We start from the raw sequence: 16,660 nt of genomic DNA, 5'->3' as shown, positions 1-16,660 counted from the left end.
CGCTCCGACGCCGGGGCTGCGTCCCGCCGCGGGGCACCGACGGCGGCCTCCCCAGGCCACGATGCGCCCCGGGCCGGGCCAAGGAACCCGCGGTGGCTCTGTGGGCCCTCGCGCGCCCTCCAGCTCCTCCGGCGCACGTCACCTGCGGGGACACAGGACTTGGGTCACACCCTGCTCACCTAGCCCCACCCCGGGAGCTTATGGCCTAGCTATGTGGAGTGGGGGGACCTGCATCAGAGGTTGCTGGCAGTGATAGAGGGGGAGCATTAGGAGGAGTCCTATAGAAACAGGAGCAACGCCCTGTACCCCTGTACCAATGCCCCTTCGGCTGTGCCCTGTAGGATCTGCCTAGGGCCAGACTCAAGAGATGGGCACGGTGGTGAGCATGTGCGTTTTTCAAAGGGCCCATGTGGGTACAGAACACCCACTCAGCCTGCACACAGTGCCCCAGGCCCAGTTCCACCACCCAGGCACCAAAAGGATGCACACTAGTAGCTTTAAGGAGTGACTTTAGCCTCCTCATCTCCATCAGTACCCCACCCATCCACCTCCCAATGCCCCAAGATAAAACTGGTGGAACACAACCCTATTCAGCCGCCAGGTAGCAAGTATCCCCGATGCTCTACAGTCCCTCCCGTGTGGAGCTCTTAGGCCAGGAAACCTCAGAGACCAGCCTCAGCCCAAACGCCCTTCTCCCTTGCAGGTCTGAACTTCAGTCTGTGATGTTCAACTGCCCCAAGAGTCAATGCCTTCTGCCTCTCGCCCCTACCCCATCTGGATGCTGAGGGTCTGCCTGCTACACAGACTGGGAAAGCAGGCTGTGCCCCAGTCCCCTGACCACTGTGCAAACGGTGAAAACCCCTGCCCTCTCTGGGCCTCCCTTTCTGTCTGCTGGAAATCTTTTTCTCCGAATGTACCATAAGACCCAAACCCCAAGTATAAAGTCAGTGTTTTCTCTGACTCCAGGTCCCTGATGAAACTCCTGGACCCTAAGAAAGGCTTTCCAACCTGCTCAAGAAAGGAGCCTTCCAGGATACCTGGCCCTGGGGCACTGAGGGAGCACCCAGGCAAGGGTCCCTGAGTTGATGTTGACCCCTGGAACCTGCACCAGGATGCCTTTGGCTCTGAAACTTGGAAATGTGTAAATGTCAGTGAACAAGGGATGGGGTGGGGGGTGGGGGGGATCTGGAGAACAGGAATTGGCTGGAACTTTGATGACCCATCGGTCGGCAAGGTGGGTTTCTCCAGGATCACACTCCACCCTGATCCCAGGATATCCAGAAAGTTGGCTCCAGCCTTTCCTTCCTTCATTCCACCCCTGAGCAGGCAAACAGGCTGGCTGTGCAGGGCAGTCACACCTCTGCGGAGTCCGTAGTGCTGCCAAAGACCCGGGGATCCCCGGGCACCAGGCCCCATTGGCCACAGCAGCCCCACTAGTTTTGGAAGTTGGAGTCTGACATACAGCAGCCTGTACCCATGCCTGTCCTACACTCAAGGCCCTGGGGGAGCCCGCCCCCCTCGGAGCCCTGCCCCCCCTATCCCACTCTCAGTGCCTGGACCCTCAGTGTGGGGAGACTATGAAGAATGTCCATGTTTTTGAAACATCCCTTAGTAAACATGTCCCTTTTCTCATCAAACCCCGTAAATTATTATTGGAAAGAAAATATCTGAGGGCCCTAGCTCTTACCTGTGCCGCGATGTGCCCGTCTCTCCCACCTGCTGAGGTTCCCTCAGCCACATGCCTTTACTGGACAGTCCCTTCTGCTGTCCAGCCTCTGGAGAAGGTGGCAGTTCCCTCCGGTGTAGGGGAGCAGCCTTCCCCCTCATCCTCTGAGCTGGGGAATCTTGATGCTGATTCTGAGGGCTCCCTTATCCCCAAACTTTCAGTTCTTGGCTGCTACCTCCTTAAGAAGCCAGAGGTCTCAGCCACTTGAGAATGCCCACACAGTGCCCTGAGAGCTTCCCAAGCAGTGGACAACCGAGTTCCCATCACAGATGTCCAGCATTGCACTCAGAGCCAAGCTAGCTGCCACCTCCAGTGGCCCAGGCCTTTCACAGTGACCAGTACTGTGGATTGAGGGCAAAGGACAAATGTGCAAATTCGGCTGAGTCTGACCTCGGTTTCTAACTCCCCCTGTGACGTCAGGTGAGTCCCCTTTTCTCTCTTTGAGCCCCGTCTGTAAAATAGGAACGGTACTTGTCTCAGACATTCCGGGTAGCTGATGGACATAGATGGGTCCAGTTGCCCAGCCTAAGCCCCTGAACATGCTTAAGAGGTGACTCACTCTGATCCCTGAACTCCTCGCCCAATCAGGCGCCTGCCCCGGGCAGCCACGCTTTCTAGGTGACCCTAGGCATCCCTAGCCAACTACACACCGGTACCGGCCAGCTCAGTGCCTGAGGGGCAGCCAGTGATGAAGACGGTTCTGGAAACCATGGCAGGCAGCAGGTTGCGCTGGTCCCTGACTGCTGGAATCCTGCTAAGAAGCAACAAAATCGGTACCCTCCCTCCTACAGGCTTCAGCGTAAACGTCCAGGCACAAGGGTAGAGGTGGCCTCTCGGCCTGTGGGGTTGCCCTGACATCAAGCTCGGAGACTGGGTTTCCCTGGGGCTGGGGGCTCCCCCAGCTGGAAGTGCTGTCTGGAGCTAACTGTGGTGGCAGGGCCATCTCAGGTCACCTCCGGACAACTGGCTCCGCCAAAGGCCATTCTGCAGAGGGAGGAGTCCTTCGAGAAGGACCTCCTCTGCACGTCACTGACTCTTGCTACATGGAGGAGTCCCGCCCAGAGGGCTGTCTGGCCGGCCATGGGGCATGCCCAGACCTGAGACGCGGACCGGAAGCCTGGCTCTCCCTCCAGCTTGCGATGTTGAGGTGATCCGTCTCCTCCTGGCACAAGGTGCCTGTCTCACGCTCAACCAGTCTCAAGAGATTTGGGAGAAATCCAATTTAAAAAAAAATGATAGAGGTTTCATAGACAAAAGTAGGATGGTTTCCTTTGGAAAATCAGGGGAGACTTCAGAAGGTCTCCTTCAAGAGAAGAAACTTTCAACCCCACAGAGCCGCTCGGGCGACCATCACCACCTTTACAAAGCTAACCACCTTCCTTGCCTATCACCGAATGCCTAATCGACGCTCAGGTTTCCCAGCTGTGGTAGCGCCCTGTGGTCGTCGTTGTCAGGTGCTGCCCAGTGTGTGTGGACGCTGACTGCTCAGTCCAGGGCCGTCCCTGTGCGAGGGCCTCCTCCCTGTCAGTGAGCCCCCTCTTCACCAAGCACTGCGTTCTTCTCCATTGCGCTCCGGCCATCCTGCTGGCCCCGCTTCTTCCTCTGCAGACGGGGTCGCTCTCCCCGTCTCCCGGGGTGCTGTCAGGACCTTACCCCACACTGCTGCTCCCTGCGGCTGCCCTCGCAAAGGCACCACAACGGGTGATTTAAAACACCAGAAATGTGTTCTGTCCCGGTGCTGGAGGCTAGAAGGCCCAATGCAGGGTGTCGGCAGAACCAAGATCCTTCCGTCGGAATTCAGAACTGTACATGCAAGAGGGTGGGCCTTAACCCGGCTGCGATTTTATTTGGATTTATTAACGCCGGTGGCGCTATCGGTTAGGCACCGGCTGCTAACCACAAGGATGGTGGCTTAACCCCACCAGCCGTTCCACGGGAGGGGGAGAAGGCTGTGTGCTCCTGCAAAGACGGGCAGTCTCAGAAACCCTGTAGAACCAGGGTCCCTGGGAGGTTAAATGCACTCAATGGCAGTGAATTGATGAAATGAAAATATAGAAGAGCTAGCTCACTGGAACCGTGTTGGGAATAGAAATATAAACCTTTTTATTTCTGGCCAGTGGATTCTCACAAAGTTACCAAGGCTCTTCAGTAGAGGCAAGGATGGTCTTTTCAGTAAATGGTGCTGGGACAATTGCCTAGCCCAAAGATTCATTTAGCTCCGGATTCCACACCAAACTCAAAAATGAACTCAAATCCCAGACCTGAAGGTCAGAGCCCAGAGGGGAACTAACATTATGATCTCAGCTGAGGCAAGCATTTCTTTACCTCCAAATGGGCATTGTCCCTTGACTGGCACTCCAGCTGTGAGAGGCACTGGGTCTGGTTACCCAGACTAAGCCCCCGAACATGCTTGAGAGATGACTCATGCTGACCCCTCAACTCCTCGCCTGCTCAGTGGCTGACTGCAAATGGGTACACACCCACAGGAAACCCTTCGCCCCCCTGAATCAGTTCCAACTCATAACCACCAGATGGGACTGTGCGGGGAGGAGAACCGCTGTCTCAAAGGGCTGTCCAAGTCTACCGGAGCAGGCTGCCACATCTTGCTCCCCAGCAACAAGGAACAACGGGGGTCAAAGAGCCCTTCATTTAGTTAGCATCTGGGTGTTGAATTGTCATGGGGCTCCTGCTAATGGGTACAAAAAAACCCCGTTCTGTGAAAACCAAAATGTTCTAAAATTAGAGTGTGGAGATAGTTACACAATCTTGTGAGTATACTAAAAATAACTAAGTGCACTTTTTTAAAACCTCTTGAGTGTGAATTAGGTGAAGGTTTACCGAGCGGTTCCGTTCATTGTTTTACATTCAACAATTCGCACACATCTGACTCAACTCCCCCACTGCAGTCCCCCTGGAGGCACCAGCACCTCTCCCAGCACCTCTCTGTACTACCTGCCCCCAGTCCTCCTTCCTTCCTAACCTTTGAACTTTGTCCTCAGGTAAATGTTGCCCTTTGGATCTCCAATGGTTGATTATGCTAACACAGGGATGAGTTCAGTCCCAGCCTTAACAGGTGACTAAAGGCCACCCTTGTCTGTCACCTTGTCCTACTGTGGTGGCTTGTGGGTCGCTGGGAAGGTTGAAATACCGGTGGGTAGTTCACATGCCAGCAGGGTCACCCAAGTTAACAGCGGAGCTTCTAGAGGAAGAACACACAACGAAGAAGGGCTGGCTGTCCACTTCAGAGAAGGTAGCCCCCGCAAGCCCTATGCCCGCTGGGAAGCCTTCAGATACTGAAGGCCGCATGAAGGGACGCAGAACGTTGTCCGAGATCCTGTTGGAGCGTGGACCCCTCCAGTCCGAAGGCGCTCAAAATGTGACTGAGGAAAAGCTGCTTTCTCAGAGCGGTCCGAGGTAGTCAATGGTGCCAACCTGGCCCGTAACACAGGTGGGGTTCACTGAAGGGCGGAGAGATAAATGGCTCGGTGAGCCTCACCTTTCTAGTTCTTGGGTCTGTTGCTTTCTAATGGTCGGACCAGGGTGCAGCTGCCTTAGCCAGTTCCCTGCTTCAGCTGGCAAGGCTCACTTCCTGCAAGACATCTCTGAGGAGAAGCAGCATGGACCTACCCCGATGCAGCCCTGGGTGCTGGAGCAGCCGTGTGGAGACCCCTGCCAGCGCTGAGATGCTTACACGCTCACTGATTCGGCTTTCCTCCTGCAGTCAGCATCCATAGTGTGTGTTTTGTGAGATGGAGGAGGACTTTGTGGATTGGTGTCGGACATATGGGCTAATGTTGGACATGTGTGCTTGGGCAGCACTGGGTTGGCATGTTTTCTTGACGTGCAGTTACCCTTTATATAAAACTCTCTCTTCTACATGAGTTTCTGTGGATTTGTTTTTCTAATGTACCCAGACTAATACAGGGTCGTTCGACCACGGTGATGTGAATGGAGTATTGGAATTAGCTGAAATGACTGGTTTGGGCCATTTTGAATCGTAAAAATCCTACAATTTACGATGCTAGGAAAGACACAATCAAGAGGAATGGAATTGCATTCATTGTCACAAAGGACCTTTCTAAAGTATTCTTGACGGACAATGCTGTCTGTGATGGGATTCTCTCTGTCTGCCTTCAAGTAAATCCAACCAATAAAACGCTTATTCAAATTTATGCACCAACCACAAAAACTGATGAAGAAATTGAATTCTACCAGTCTTAAATCCAAAATTGATCAAAATGCAATCAAGATGCATTGATAATTATTGGCTATTGTAATCAGAAGCTGGAAACAGAGGAAGGAAGTAGCTGGAAAATACAGTCTTGGTTTTGGAAATAAAGGTAGAGATGGAATGATAGAATTTTGCAAGACCCGCAGCTTGTTCATAGCAAATACCTTTTCCAACAATGCAAAGGGCAACCCTGCATGTTGGCTTCTCCCGACGGAATACCCGGAAATCACATGGACTGCATCTCTGGGAAGAGACGAGGAAGAAGCACATTATCAGCAGCTAACACCAGGCCAGGGCTTGTCCCTAGAACAGACCATCAATTGCTCATATGTAAATCCAGAATAAAGCTAAAGAAAATGGAAACAAAAAAAAGAAAATGGAAACAAGTCCAAGAGAGCCAATATACGACCTTGAGTCTATCCCATCTGAATGTCAAGAACATCTCAAACACAGATGTGAAGCATTGGACACTAATGACAAGAGACCTGATGAGCTGTGGGAGGACATGTCACCATTCCCCACATGCAAGAATCTCTGTCTGAAGTGGCAGAGGCCACCGAGACCAGATGCACCCGAGACTGTGGGTCAAGACTCAGAGGAGCAGCACTGAGTCCATGAGGGGCCTTCTCCGCAGTGGAGAAGCTCAATGTAAAGAGATCCTCACAACTGGACCAGTGGGTGACGTCATGATAAAAGGAGAAACGATCGACACTGGCAAGGATCTTGTCTTGCTTGGATCCACAATCAGTGCTCCTGGAAGCAGCAGTTAAGAGGTCAAAGGTTGAGTTGCATTGGGGAACTCTGCCGCACAAGACCTCTTTAGAGTATTGAAAAGCCAGGATGCTATTTCGAGGACAAAGGTGCCCCTGACCAAGCCATGGTATTCCCATCACCTCATATGCATGTGACGGTTGGACCTTGAGCAAGGAAGACGGAAGAAGAATCGAGGTGTTTGAATCGTGGTGCTGGAGAAGAATATTCAGAGTTCCACAAACTGCCAAAAGGACAAAGTGATCTGTCTTGAAAGGAGTCTGGCTGGAGTGCTCCTTAGAGGCAAGGATGGCAAGACTTGACGTCTTCCATACCTTGGACGTGTTGTCAGCAGAGACTAGTCCCTGGAGAAGGACACCATGTTTGGTAAAATAGAGGGCCAGTGAAAGAAAGAAGCCCCTCACCCAGATGGAGTATCAGGGGCTGCGACTATGTACAGGGACAACGGTCAGGGTGGCCAGGGCCTGGCAATGCTTCCTTCTGTGGCCCCTAGTCGCTGTGGGTGGGAACCGACTGGGTGGCACCTAACTGCAACAAAGCCATAGTATGAGGGTCCCATGAGACAATCCAGCCCATAATCTACCTTCCTGTATGATTTTGGATCCTGCTCCACATTTCTCTCCCATTCTATCCAATGTAGTGATGGCTGGGTGTCTTCTAGTCCTCTTGGTCTCAGGGTTGGAGATGCTGTGTGGCTCATGAACTCAGTGGGCTGTTTGCTTCCATGTGTCTTTTGAGCTTCCTCGCTCTTCTCTCCTCTGGACTGGGAGAGACCAGTAGTAGTTCAATAAAACTTTTTTTTTTAATTAAAACGTTACCCCAACAGCATTTTACCTGATGGTTTTAGAAGTCATCCTTTCCTTAGGGGGTGCAAAATTATATTCTAATGTCGCCATTTGTACTACAGTCGTCTATAATAGTACACTTTCCCTCACAAATGATTTAGTTTGGTTCAAGGAAGAAAGGGCTGCATAAGTGCTTGATTCTTCTCTTTAGTTATGGAGTCCTGGTGATGTAGTGGTCTGCTAGCTGCAAGGTCAGCAGTTCAAAACCACCAGCTGCTCCACAGGAGAAAGATGGGTTTTTTTGTCTCCGGTAAAGAGTTGCAGTCTCAGACACTCAGCAGGGGCAGTTCTACCCTCCTCGAGGGCCTCTATGCCTCAGAATCAACTTGATGGCTGTGAGTTTGTTTCTTCTCTTTTGTTAACAAGTTTCTGGTAATTTGGTTCCCTCACCTTCCCAAGGTAACCGATGGGTTTTTCTTTTTGTGTTGTGAACGAACTCGTGGATTCTCATGAATGGGGCATCTTTCAATTCACTGGAGTTACTCTTGGTTGTTGCTGTTGCTTACGGTGTTCCCTCCTCAGTTAGTTGTCTCATCTTAAGTCCGTCAGAGCCTGTTCACCTGGCTCGTGTCCCTGACTCCTTCCAGTCTTTCATCGTTTCTTTGCTTTCTAGGAGAGCCAGATCATTCCAGGATATCCCCGACACTTCCCCTCACGCCTGGAATCAGCCATTTCTCCACAGTCCTAGGAGCTGTCAGCAGGGCATGGCATTTAGCAAACACAATGTACACCCCATGGGCGCTCATGGCTACTAGATGGTCATTCTTTCTAGACTTTTTCAGAAAGTGGGGCTAGCCAATGTGGCAATCAGGTCACAGCCAATGATGCCTCTGTGTGGGCATGGTTTTCTCCAGAGGATTCTGGGAACTCCTGTCTTCCTCCCTAGAGGTGGGGCACACGCTCTCTTCTTATCTCCCTGTGAGACATTCCTGTTGACGAGCCACATGGAGCTACACACTGATGGAGCCAGAGCCCTGGAGCTGGAGGAGCCACGGGGAGACCCACGCCAGTGCTGAGATGCTTCCACTGCCACTGAATCCATAAGACTTTCCACCCACTGGCCTGCAATCTTCCTGCATTCAGTGTCATTGCACGTGTTGCATGAGTCTGAAGAGGAATTCGTAGACTGGTATTGAACATAGGCGCTAATACTGGACTTATGGACTTGAACTGGACTGGGATGTTTTCTTAATATACAATTGCTCTTTTATATAAAGCTCTTTCTTATACACATATGACTATGAATTTGTTTCTCTAGTCAACCCAGATGAACACAAATTCATATTGATATTTTAGATTGGAAGTGGCAATGAGAGTGCTTTTATATTTTTAGCTTTTTCTTACACTGAAAATCTTGGAGTTTAGTTCTCTCTCCTCTCTGAGTTACCACCCATTCCAACCTGTCAGAGCTCTCTCTGGCTTTACACGGTGTCAGGAAATCTCTCCTGGATGACCCTCCTTGTCCCATTCATTATTAACAAACAAGTACCGGGCACCCACTATGTATTAGGGAAAAAGACAGGCTTTCTACTTCTGTAAAGATTTAGTCTCGGAAACCCACGGCCAGTTCTGCCCTGTCCTATAGGGTTGCTAAGGGCTGGCATTGGCTCGGTGGCACAGTCTGAGGCCACACTTGCCCCCAGCCAGAACATGGGTTTGTCTCACCTGACACATTCGCCAAGCCTCAGTTGGCACCTACCTCCCCTGACCCTCTTCTCTACTCTAGCCAGCCAGAAAAAAAGTCTCTCGGGTGTATCAAAAAATAATATTTATTGTCACTGATAAAAAACACAGCTGACCAACTGGCCTCTAAGTCTGTACAAAGTCGGGGCATAGAACCACCCAGGAGCACCCCCTTTCTCCCATAATGCCCAGCCCCAGAGCATCTCCCAGAAGCATCATGAAGGGGAGAGGGCCACCCGTCACCTTCCCTTAAGTAGAGACGCTAAGGATGGACACGGTGGGGGGAGGGGAGGGAGTGGAGAAGGCACTTGGAGTTGGGAGCCCGTCCAGTGGTCCCGATCCTCTGAGCTCCGTCTGTGAGCGATGGGAGGTAAGCAGCGGCAGCTGGGCTGAGAAGCCTGTTGATAAGGTGGTCAGAGGGCCACGTGGGTGCAGTAGTGGCGCAGCGGGCAGGGCAGGATGCCGCGGTTCAGCTGGTGGAACTCCACGAGCTGCAGGAGGTCAGTGAAGCGGGTCTGGCCGTCATCCATGCTGAAGTAGAGGCGGCCCTCCTCTTCACCCTGGGGATGGCCAGGGAGGGTGCGGAGGCTCAGGCAGGGGACGAGGTTCAGGAAGTCCATTTCTTGGGCAAGGGAGGCAAGTCCAGACACCCTGGGGGCCAGAGGAACAGGGCAGGTCGCTGGGGGGTCTCCACGCAGGTGTCTGGGGTCTACTCACCGGCAGGATGAGATAATGCTTGACCTTCTGCAGGTGGCACAGAGAGAGGACGAAGCCCTGAGGGTTCCGTTGGCTCTCCCGGACCAGGAACAGGCTGCCGGGAGATGGCAACGTCAGCCAGGGGCAAGTGGCTGCCACGTAGACCAAGTGCTGAGCCCGGAGCGGTCGCCAGCCCCAGCCCTGCCCCTTACCCATCCACTAGGCCCTGCTGCCCAATGAGCCGCTGGCTATCCTCTCGGGAAATGCGTCCGTGGAACCAGGGCTGCGTGTGGTGGATGGCTGGGGTGGGGGAGGGGAGGCAGACGGGCAGTCATTCCCAGGGAAGGGACTCGCCTTCCCTCCCCCTCCCCCAGGAAGGCTCGGAGAAGCCAGGATGGCCCCCACCCCCGGGGACTTGGGGCCCCCATCCACCTGCACTGAGGCTTGAGCTTGAGAACGGGGTGGGCAGGCTCAGGCGGTGGTTTGTCTTCTTCTGCAGATGTGGGGGACAGAGGGGACTCTGCGTATGGCTGGGGGTGTCCCCCCAGCTCTTCTGGACTGAAGCGCTCCTGTCTCCAGGTGGGGGACCTCCCCTCAGGCCTCCCTCCTTCCCACTCCCGCACAGGCACTTACCCTCCAAGCCTGGGCCTCCTCCAGGGCCACAGTCAGAGCTTCCCGGGGGTTCTCAATGACGCGCCCAGCCTGGCCGGAGAAGTCCATGGCCACCAAAGTGTTATCGGAGACGCTCCTCTGGAGAGAGGACAGGATGGGGCAGGGAGGGCGTCTCAGCTGGGCCCCAGTACTCCCAGGGACAGGACACCTGGGCACGCACCCCAGGCTAGTGCCCCCTACACACTCACCAAGGGTGGGGAACCCAAGCAGGATGGACGGAGGTGGCGAGACTGTGCCTGCTGATAATTTTTATACAGCTGCATCCCATACTAGGGGTGGGGAGGAGAGGGGGCTGGGGTCAAGGAGGTTCTGGTCGGTGGGCTGTACACCCATGGAGCCGAGGCTCAAGAAGCAGGGATCCCCTCCGGGGGTGCTTCTCCCTCCCGCCAGGGAGCCCTAGGCCACTCCAGAGCCTCACCTTGAAGAGGCGGAAGGCAGCCAGCCAGCAGGTGCGACTCTGCTCATCCTCGCTGCAGAAGATGCGTAGCCCCTTGTGGCCATTCCGAAGCTTGTTGGGCTGAGAGGAGAGCAAACGGGGTGGTCCCTGATCTGCCTTCCGGACCCGACGTCTGTCTATCTCCATGGGGCTGGATGCCGGGCCCATGGGACCCCCAGCAGGGCCAGGTGCCGCAGCGTGGCACTGAGAAGCCCCACGGAGGAACCCTGGGCTTGAGCAGCTCCTGTCCCCTCCCAGGCCCCAGCCGGGACCCGAGCGGTACCTTGATACAGAAGCCGAAGTCCGTGGGCATCCCGTAGAGCTTGCGGCCCTGGGTCACCACGTACACGTTGGACTCATTCACATCTGCCACGTACTGCAGGTGCCGCGGGTCCTGAGCACACAAGGGAGGGAGTGGGGCTTGAGGCTGGCAGGCCCTCAGCCCTCATGACTGTCTTGTCCCCTTAAGCTAGGAGGGAGAGGGCCTGGGGGGTCCAGTGGTTCATGCTCTAGCTAGAAAGGTTGGCAGTGTGAATGCACAGCCGCTTCTCGGGAGAGGGGTGGGTCCGCCCTGGCCTAGGGAGTCGCTGGCAGTGGGGACCAGTGCTACTACGGCAAGGGGGTTGGTTTTTGATCTTTAAGTCAGGTGGGGAGATTGCAGCCCAGAGAGGCCCGGGGCGCTGGAGGTCACACAGCCAACCGAGGTCAAGGCAGGGCTTGAGCTGCCTTAAGGAGCCTGGTGGTATAGCAGGTTCCAACTTGGCAGTGGCTCTGAGGGAGAAAGATGAGGCTGTCTATGCCATCAAGAGTTACTGTCTTGGGGATGAGTGCGCAGGGGCCGTCCGGCTGTCCGATGGAGTCCCTATGCATCAGAATCAACTTGAAGGTGGTTGAGTTTCCCAGCGTTGCTGCCTGGGGCAGGTAAACTGGGCAGGGTGGTGTGGAGAGGAGGTACACTGGGGACAGCCTGGGACAGCAGCGGAGGGTCTTAGGGTACAGAAGGAGGCTCTCCTGGAATGAGAGGCCTGGGGGGCTGGCACCCGTCAGACCTCACCCTGGAGGCGCCCTTGGTGGAGTAATAGAGGCCGGACCGGCGCAGGAAGCAGAAGAGGCGTTTCCAAAGCTTGCGTCCAGTCCCCCGCAGCTGCAGGAAGCCCTGGATCTCGGGGAAGCTGCCCGCCTTGAGGAAGTTCTGAGGTCAGACGAGAGCAGTGGTGAGGAGAGAAGGAGACACCCGGGCCTTTACGGGGCTCGCTTTTATCACCCCCCTTAACCCGACGGCGAAACTGATGCTTAGGCAGGGAAAGTGACTTACAGCCTCGTGCTACCATATGGGGGGACACAAGAAGGCACGGGGTGATCCGGGGGCCATGAGTGTGAGGTGGAGGGGGCCCCCTCACCTGGATGAGGTCTTCATGGGACAGGTCCGGGTTGTCCTCGAGACAACTGGAGACCATCTTCTCTGGGAACAGGGAGTGCTAGGGGCAGGAAGTTGGGCCGTGGTCAGGGCCTGAGGGTGTGTAAGTTGGGGACCAGGGGGGCCCCCGGCCCTCACACCCCAGGCACCCACACTCACTGGGGAGTTCTTGAAGAGTTCGTACTTGGCGAAGTTCTTCCGGAAGACAAAGCGGCTGTCTCCGCCCACGGGCCAGGCAGCCTGCACCTCCACCACGGACTCATGGTCCTCCAGCCCCCGCTCTGCGGGCCAGGGCAACAGGCCGGGCTCTATGGCACCTGAGGCCAGCCAGCATCCGCCACCCCCACCCCCCTCTATGGCACCTGAGGCCAGCCAGCATCCGCCCCCGCTCACCCCCGGGGGAAGCAGAGACCCCCAGCCCAAGCAGTTCCCTGCCCAGCTCACCCAGTGCCAGGTGGGGGTGGTACTCCACCAGCCCCCAGTTTTCATCGCTCAGGGCATGGGCGTGGTGCACCAGCATCTCGCACACATACCGCGCTGTGGCCCCCGCCGCCACCTCCACCGACCGGCAGGATTCGTCTTCGCCATACACCTTCACCACCTGTACCCCAGGGATTCCCGAGACTTGGCGGAGGGCAAAGGGCGATCCCTATCCTTCCTACTGACCGGACCCTCAGGGTCCCCTGGCCATGCTCCCCACCAGCACCACCCAGAAGGGAGAGCACCCTTTCCTGAGACAACTCACGTGGAGGCAGCTGGCATCTCGGGAGCGCAACCCCCGGGGACCGGAGGAGCCCCCGAGAATGGGGCTTTGGGAAGATGGACTGCAGAGCTCGGGGAAGGGGTTGGGGATGGAGGGCAGAGAGGTGGCCCGCAGCTCCTCCTGCCGGAGATGCCTGTGGTGAGGGCGGAGGGCAGAGGGCAGAGAGGCACTGACTGTCAGCCCCTGTGGATTACCTGTGTGGCCTCTCCGCCTCCTGGTGACCCCGTGCACATCCTACCTGCTGGCTGGGATGGGCAGTGGCTGGGATCGCGTCACCTCCTCAGACATGGGGACATCGAGGGCAGGGGGAGTCCCGGGAGGGGTCCCGGAAGCTGGGCAGGGGTCTTCCGAACAGCTGTTGAGTTGCGGCGGAGACAGATCTAGCTCCATGACATCTGGTGGAGAAGAGGGAACTGATAGCGGGTGCTCGGTGCCCTCCACCTGCAGAGGGGGGCCAAGACGCCTCGCCTCCCTGGCCCCATCTATCGCTGGGTGAGTTGGCAGGGAGCTCCCATCTGGTGGGAGAGTGGGTGCTGGCTGCCCTCAGAGTCAACACAGCCCCTCCCTGCTCTCTTACTCCCCGGATATTCCCAGCAGCTCTCAGGAAAGGATGGAATGAGCCCCACTTTACAAAAGGGGATGCTGCATCCCTCAGAAAGAAGCGCTGTGGCCCCAGACCACCTGGGATTGCAGCTGAGGAATCTGGCGTCTGGACTCCCAAATCCAGTGCTCTTTCTTTGGCCCTGGGTCACCCAGAGGGCTAAGGGCCTCCACCATAGGGCTGGGAGTGCCACCAAGTGCCACATCCCACAGACCTGGGCTCAGGCTCTAGGGCTCCGAACCTGGACCACCCACCAGGCTCTGCCCCTGGGGTTTTCCTTGCCAGACCCAGTTGTCAGAACGTGTTGTGGCAACGCCTGCCCAGGTGCTGCAGAAAGGGGCGTGGGGACAGGGAAGGGCAGGACAGGGGCATGAGGGCAAGACGGAGGGCTGGTGGGGATGGGGGTAGAACTTCAGAGCCTTTGCCCCCTGCCCCCCCCGCCCCCAAACCTGGTGTGTCCTCCAGAGAGCCTCCTCCTTTCTTCAAGCCTCAGTGCCACCACCTCTGAGCAGCCTTCCAGGATTTTCCACATTCCAACCCAATGGCTCCCTCTCAGTATTTGCTGCAGGCTCTGTACACCTGTCTTATCTATCCACTGGTCTGGGGCACTCCAACACCCCAAGCAGGGTAAGGGCCTCACCCAGGACAGGACGGCACAGTACCCTAGGACACGTCAGGATAGGAGAGATGGGCAAAGATGCCCCTTGGCTGGGCTGAGGCGGGGAGGGCCTGGCAGAACTCGCCAATCGCACCGGGTTCCCCCTACCCCCTGCCTCATCTTTCAACTGGCTGAGCCGGGCCAGTTCTGCAGCTGCTTGGGGTATCCAGGAGGAACCCCCAGAACAGGGTAGCACCTGACCCTAAAGTGAGGGCGTGAGGGGACTTGGGGGACAGGTGAGTCAGTTTGGGGCGGGACAGCACTGCCTGGGGCTCTCCACTCAACCTTGACTCATCTGCAAACTTCCTGGCTTAGAAACACAAACAACCTTGCTTCCACCACCCCCTCACCACCACCCCTATACCTGTCTGTGGCCAGGGAGGGGGACGAGCACAGGGAAGGGCACAGGGTGGGGAGGAGGAGGATGCCGGGGAGGGGGGAGGAGGTGGATGCCGGCCGGAGGCTGCTCTGACATCATCTCCTCCTCCCCAGCCTTGGCCTACCTCCTACTCCTTCAGTCCAGGTGGGACCTGCAGCCACCACCCCAGCTGTAGCCACCCCGCAGCCCAGGGACCCACAGTCCAAGGAGAGAGGGAAGGCCCGGCCTGGATTCAGAGGTCCACTGGGCCTCCCAGTGGGGCGTCCCACCCACCCACAACAGTGTTCAGCGGGCCCTGCTCCTGTCTCCAGGCTTCTCCCTGCTGCTGCCCACCTCAGGGCTCAGCCGGCCCAAGAGATTCCTTGGTGTCACCACTGGGGGACGGGGTGCATCCAAACCCTGCTCTCACATCATCTCACTGAGCACCCTGCCCACAGAGACAGGGACGGAGTGTCATACCCCTCAGAGGACAGATGAACCCAGTTAGGGCAAAAGTTCCCTAAGAGAGGTGCAGGGAGGGGCTTAGAGTCATTGACACCCATACTCGATGGACAGGCTGACTGCTTGACAACAAGGTTGGTGGTTCACACTCTGGCAGAAGACCCTCCAGGGCTGGCCTAGGGATCTGCTGCCATGAGACCACAGCTTTGAAGAGCCCAGGGCACGGATCTATTAGCAATGCTTCCACAGCCAGCACTATGGCCCTGCCCCCAGCTAAGCAGGAGCCAATGACCCCATCAAGGAGAGCTAGGGAGATTGCTTGCAGGACCAGCCCCTCCAGGACAGCAGTCTAAGAGGGACCCAGAGGGCAGTGCTGGGAAAGGGAGAGGGGACAGGAGGCATGTTAGATGTGGAACACAGGAGGCCGGCCATTGGACCACCCTGCCTTTCCAGCTGGGGCGCTGGAAAGGCTTCTTTTGTAGACCCCATATCTCTTGTCCGATCCCCAATGCATTACCCAGCTCCAAATCCCCAACAGCCTCCGGTGTCCCAGCGGCTCCAGCCCCGCCTCCTTGCCTCCCTGCCTCCCTCCCGCCCTCCTGGCCTTGTTTACTTCCTGAATCGGGCCCCACCTGGCTGGCCCCAAGGGCGGTGGCAGGGCCCAGTGTTTAAGGCCCACAGAAAACAAGGCCACCTACCGTATTTCCCTGGGTGGGGCGGGTGCTGGAAGGGCCAACCCCGGGCTGGGGGCGTGGGGGAGGGCCCCCATTCTGCTCAAGACTGTGCCCCACCCCCAACAAGGGGTAGCTCTTGCGTGAGGCCCAGGTGAGGAGGAGGGAACCCCCCACCAGGTGACCCAGAGTTGAGAGGAGGGCCCAGAGCCCTGAGGCCCCGCCCACTCCTTCATTCACCCGAGAACTTGCCCAATGGGAGAAAGGGGGGCGGGGGGCGCAGCTCTTTTAAACTTTAATTTGGGAAGAATGCTAGAATAGCCGGTTAATCATTACAGGCGGCTGGCTCTCTAGGCGGGCCCCCCACAGCAGGCGATAGCGGGGAGTCCAGAACAGGCCAGCCCAAATGGGCAACCCTGGGGGCACGAGGGCTTGGAGGCAGGTACCAGGGAGACCCAGACGGCGAGCAGGATCGGCGGCGGGACGCCCTCCCCCAGCTCCCTTGGTCCTCCCGGCGGCTGGCCGCACGCCAGCCCCCTCCCCCTGGCTCTGGAGCTGGCCCCCAGGTCTGGGTCCAGAGGGAACCGTCCGGAGAGGTGGGCTCCAGCCATTTAGGCCAGAGAACAAGCCCCCCACACACACCTTTTGAACTGTCCTCCAAGGGGGGGAG

At 56.7% G+C, this 16,660-nt stretch overlaps 1 protein-coding gene across 5 annotated transcripts in view; it reads right to left on the bottom strand.

The window, feature by feature from the left end:
- Positions 1–9,324: 9,324 nt before the first annotated feature.
- The window catches only part of GRB7 (growth factor receptor bound protein 7), an 8,252-nt gene continuing 916 nt past the window's right edge, over positions 9,325–16,660 (bottom strand). For 2 of the 5 annotated variants that reach the window (XM_045299668.1, XM_045299667.1), the window contains exons 2-15: positions 13,479–13,635; positions 13,223–13,373; positions 12,922–13,078; positions 12,637–12,758; positions 12,461–12,538; positions 12,115–12,252; positions 11,344–11,454; positions 11,043–11,141; positions 10,813–10,893; positions 10,586–10,702; positions 10,385–10,472; positions 10,165–10,252; positions 9,974–10,067; positions 9,325–9,816 (exon numbers count right to left, since the gene is read on the bottom strand). In XM_045299668.1, coding sequence (XP_045155603.1) covers positions 9,670–9,816; positions 9,974–10,067; positions 10,165–10,252; positions 10,385–10,472; positions 10,586–10,702; positions 10,813–10,893; positions 11,043–11,141; positions 11,344–11,454; positions 12,115–12,252; positions 12,461–12,538; positions 12,637–12,758; positions 12,922–13,078; positions 13,223–13,373; positions 13,479–13,630 — 1,623 coding nt within the window. In that variant the 5' untranslated portion in view covers positions 13,631–13,635 and the 3' untranslated portion in view covers positions 9,325–9,669. Of the gene's footprint in view, positions 9,817–9,973; positions 10,068–10,164; positions 10,253–10,384; positions 10,473–10,585; positions 10,703–10,812; positions 10,894–11,042; positions 11,142–11,343; positions 11,455–12,114; positions 12,253–12,460; positions 12,539–12,636; positions 12,759–12,921; positions 13,079–13,222; positions 13,374–13,478; positions 14,197–16,660 lie in introns of those variants that run through there. The other 3 variants (XM_045299666.1, XM_004707122.2, XM_045299669.1) reach the window with 3 other exon arrangements.

The sequence above is a fragment of the Echinops telfairi genome, unplaced genomic scaffold (assembly GCF_000313985.2).
Source record: "Echinops telfairi isolate 266 unplaced genomic scaffold, ASM31398v2 ScPeMD7_7458;HRSCAF=8496, whole genome shotgun sequence".
Lineage (NCBI taxonomy): Eukaryota > Metazoa > Chordata > Mammalia > Afrosoricida > Tenrecidae > Echinops > Echinops telfairi.
This window is presented reverse-complemented; position numbering and strand designations above follow the sequence as displayed.